The sequence below is a fragment of the Buceros rhinoceros genome, unplaced genomic scaffold (assembly GCF_000710305.1).
Source record: "Buceros rhinoceros silvestris isolate BGI_N320 unplaced genomic scaffold, ASM71030v1 scaffold36563, whole genome shotgun sequence".
Classification (NCBI taxonomy): Eukaryota; Metazoa; Chordata; class Aves; order Bucerotiformes; family Bucerotidae; genus Buceros; species Buceros rhinoceros.
In genome coordinates, this window is record NW_010402463.1 from 4,256 (window position 1) to 8,008 (window position 3,753).

At 55.4% G+C, this 3,753-nt stretch overlaps 1 protein-coding gene across 1 annotated transcript in view; it reads right to left on the reverse strand.

Annotated features, from left to right (window-relative positions):
- The window catches only part of LOC104490372 (voltage-dependent R-type calcium channel subunit alpha-1E-like), a gene marked incomplete at both ends in the record, with an annotated part of 22,070 nt that overhangs the window by 4,248 nt on the left and 14,069 nt on the right, over positions 1–3,753 (reverse strand). The window contains 5 exons of the mRNA XM_010132645.1: positions 394–502; positions 1,112–1,218; positions 1,501–1,601; positions 2,104–2,211; positions 3,375–3,480. Coding sequence (XP_010130947.1) covers positions 394–502; positions 1,112–1,218; positions 1,501–1,601; positions 2,104–2,211; positions 3,375–3,480 — 531 coding nt within the window. The remainder of the gene's footprint in view (positions 1–393; positions 503–1,111; positions 1,219–1,500; positions 1,602–2,103; positions 2,212–3,374; positions 3,481–3,753) is intronic.

A 3,753-nucleotide genomic window follows, 5' to 3' on the forward strand; every position in this document is an offset into this window, starting at 1 on the left:
AGCCCGGTCACAGCTCTCGCCCCAAAAACATTTGCTGCTGCCTGGCCCCACCGGCTGCGTCCCCAGCACCCGGACAGAGCCCCAGCTGGGGGACATCCCGGGGACATTTGTCCCCTGCTTTGGATGTGGGCATGACCCAGCAGCTGAGCTCGCTGCCTCAGGGGCAGGGAGCAGCGTTTCACTGCTGCGCCGAGGCCCCACACCTCCCTGTGCCCACCAGCATCCTCACTGGGAGCGCAGGCAAGCACTCGCCGGGCAGTGCGTGACTTTACCAGAGACTGGTGCTCCTGGAACTGCCCGTGGGATGGATCCATGCAGGCCAGCTGGAAGATCTCCTGTGGCGAGAGCGGGCTCAGGGAGGGGAAACCCTCGCCGGGCAGTGCGTGACTTTACCAGAGACTGGTGCTCCTGGAACTGCCCGTGGGATGGATCCATGCAGGCCAGCTGGAAGATCTCCTGTGGCGAGAGCGGGCTCAGCGAGGGGAACCCACTTCGGCTGCTCCTGCAAAGAGCCCAGCTTCAGGGAGGCCACGAGCCAGGTGCTGCCATCACTGGACATCGCCTCTCCAGCGTCTCAGAGCTGGGCAGCCCCTGTGCTTGCCCCCCAGGCTGTTGAGACCCCCCAGGACAAATATCATGTTCCTTGGAGAGTTGAAGTGTTGTCCCGGCAGGTGCCCCAGGTCCTGTGACAGCAGCGAGGACATCCCGAGCACAGTGCCAGCAACTCACACCATCTCATTCCCACCAGCCAGGGTGCTGGGATCCCCCACCAAGAACGCACCACCCAGGGACCCACTGCTCAACTGCTCTTGAGGTTCCAGTCCATCCCAGACCCTCCTAGGTAAGAGCACCAGGATGGTCCTGCAAGAAGAATCCATGCAGACACCCGGCCATCCCCCTTAGCCACCTCTGCTGCCGTTGGTGATGCTGACACAAACCAGCTACCTGGAATCCCGAAAAGCTTTGTGCTGGGAGCTTTCTGGCCCACACTGGTTTTCCCCCGCTCTCAGCAGCTCTGTGCATGCCAGTGCCAGCTCCAGAGAATAAAAGGAGGGCTGCAGGAACAGAAAAGTGACAGGGCTGCCTCCCTTCTTCTCAGGGCAATACTCACAGGCCCGAGAGGGTGTCTTGCTGGAGGTAAGGCAGAGCCTTTGCATTCGAGATGATTTCCTGCGGCAGGGAGGACGGCTCCATGCGCTGGAACATGGGGGCATTTTTCTGTATTGAGGAAAGGAAGAAGCTGAGTCTGTGGGCAATGCAGATGAACGTCCAAGTGCTTCACCAACCAAGCCCCCGCTGTTTGGGTAGGTGACACTGTGCTTGTGTTCGCCGCATGCGGATGCACGTACACCTGCCTTGTAGACACCACACCCCAACCTGTACCACCATCGCCATCCCTCAGCTGCATCCCAGGAGCTGGCTGCACGCTGGGTTGGGATGTGGCAGGAAGAAGCGAGGGCGCTCTGAACATCCCCACTGCGCGCCCTTGCTGAGCCTCACCTGCTCCTCCAGCTGCTGCCGCTGCTTCTTCGCTTTGCTCTGCTTGTAGTAATCCATGATCATCATGGCTGCGTATATTTTGCCAACAGTCAGGTCAGAAGCTGAGAGCACAAGAGGGAAAAATGTGGGGACACTCGTGTGTTAACCAGCCCAGATCTTGAGAACTGTGCTGCGGCATACCCTGGTGACTCTCAAAGTCTGCTCACAGATCCAGAACAGAGATGAACTCCCAGATGTTCCACATGGAGACAAAATTGGATGGAGATAGCTTGAAAGCATCACCATGAACCATCAAGACACACATCTTCATCATATAATTGCACATAACAGAGCAAGCGATGCTCAGCCTCTTGCCCTTACGTGTTCCAGAGGTGATTTCTAGGAGACTCTTGGTTTGCCTACTGCAAACCGGGCATTTTGTAAGAGGCTTCCCAAGAAGCCAGGCAGAGCAAGGCAGAAGCCAGCCTGTAGCAACACAAACCCTTTTCTCACTTGTCCCCGAGCTGGGGACAGATCTGACTGGTCCCCACCTCTCTTTGGGAAGAAGCTCCTATAGGTATGATGGCAACTTGGTGGTGATGACAGCCCGCCCCAGAGACTCACTTTTTGGCATGGGTACCAACAGGTCGAGCATCTTCTGGGACAGGTGAGGCCAAATGGTCAGGATCTCCTTCTGAAGCTCAGAGTCTAACTGCTGCCAATCTGCACCACCTTAAACAGAAAGTGGGGGCGGGGTGGGGTGGGGTGGAAACAGCCCACGTGCATCAAGACCTGGTACCAGGTCCAACTAAAAACACCCCTTTCCCACCTTAAAGTTCTCAAGCAGCAACCAGCTCTCTCTGGGCCGGGAGGGCCATCTCGCATCAGCAAGCCTGGTCTCCTGCTCTCGCAGGGAAACTTTCCTACCATCCCTTCCTTCCATATGCGCCTCCACTTCCCCATCCCCTGCCCTCCCACTCAAAGCTGCCATCTTCAAGCTTGCCTTGGGTCCGTCTCTGCAGCTCCAATCCTACTCCAGCCCACACACACCTGCTGCTGCCCCACTTTCTCTTCTCTGGTGAGCGGATCATGTGCTGGTGAAAGAGCAGCTCCACTTGGTTGAAGACTTTTAAATACTTGGCGATGCTGTGCAAGGAGGACAGAGCTCTCTGGCCAGCAGTGAAGGGGTTTGCTGAGCTTGGGAAAGCTCAGGCTCAAAGGGAGCTGCCAAATGGAGACACCCGAGCCCAGGACAACTCTGCTGAGCTATAGGAGACCCAGGTTCAAATCTCTCCTTTATCTAGAGGGGCTTGAACCCCTTGCAAGAAGCTGTCTGAGCACTGGGCTTTTGCTGATATCTTGCCCTGGGTTGGGTTTTCCTCCAACAGCCGAGCCGTTCCCAGGGGATGTTTTATTGAAAATGGCATGTTGCTGCAGAAAGCTTTTGATCTGATGAATCACAGTGTTTCCAGCAACAGCAACAAAGCAGGTTTCCCTGCTCTGAACATTTTGTCTTCCCAGAGAGAGAGAGATTTCTGTTCCTCAGCCTTAGGAAGCCCAGCACATGTGATCTTTTCCCTCCTTGGTTTGATTTTGTACATGGGAGGAAGGGGAATTCTTTCTCTCCCCTTTACACAGTGGACATCAAACTGTTTCTGCTCTGTAGAAGCAGCTTCTAGTAGAAAACTGGCCACATCTTCCCTAAAGAAACGTTGTTTTTTCCCTGGAGAGTGGCAGAAATTTGCCTGTTCAAGGTAATCACTTCCATCCGCATGCCGTGTTCTGGCGCAGCCAACCCCTGCTTGGCCACAATGTCCTCAGCCTGCCCAAAGGTTGAGTGCTGGTCACACTGAAGTCCTCACGACTTTGTCTCCTCTCCACCCCGCTGACCTCACCTTTGGCAATTTTGATGTCCAAGGCCGTGCGTATCAGCGCCATCAAGGTGGAGGTGAAATGGACCGTCATGTCCTCGGCCACAGGCATGTTCATCAGCACCAGTCTCTGCGCAAGAGAGAGAAGAAAACAGCGGACGGAAAACAATATCGAAAAACACATCGACCAGGCTGGAGGAAAAGAAATTAAACATTAAACAAAAGGGGAAAAAATAAAAATCAAAAAATAAAAAGCAACAAAGTGTCAAAACAGCACAGCCAAAAAAGAAGGGCAAGGATCACCCCACCACCCACCCCCGGCTCCTTCCACCCCAGGACACCGGCTCACTGCCTTCCAGGGCTCCTCCTGCGCCCCAGGAACGGCCCCTGAGCCCCCCTCCCC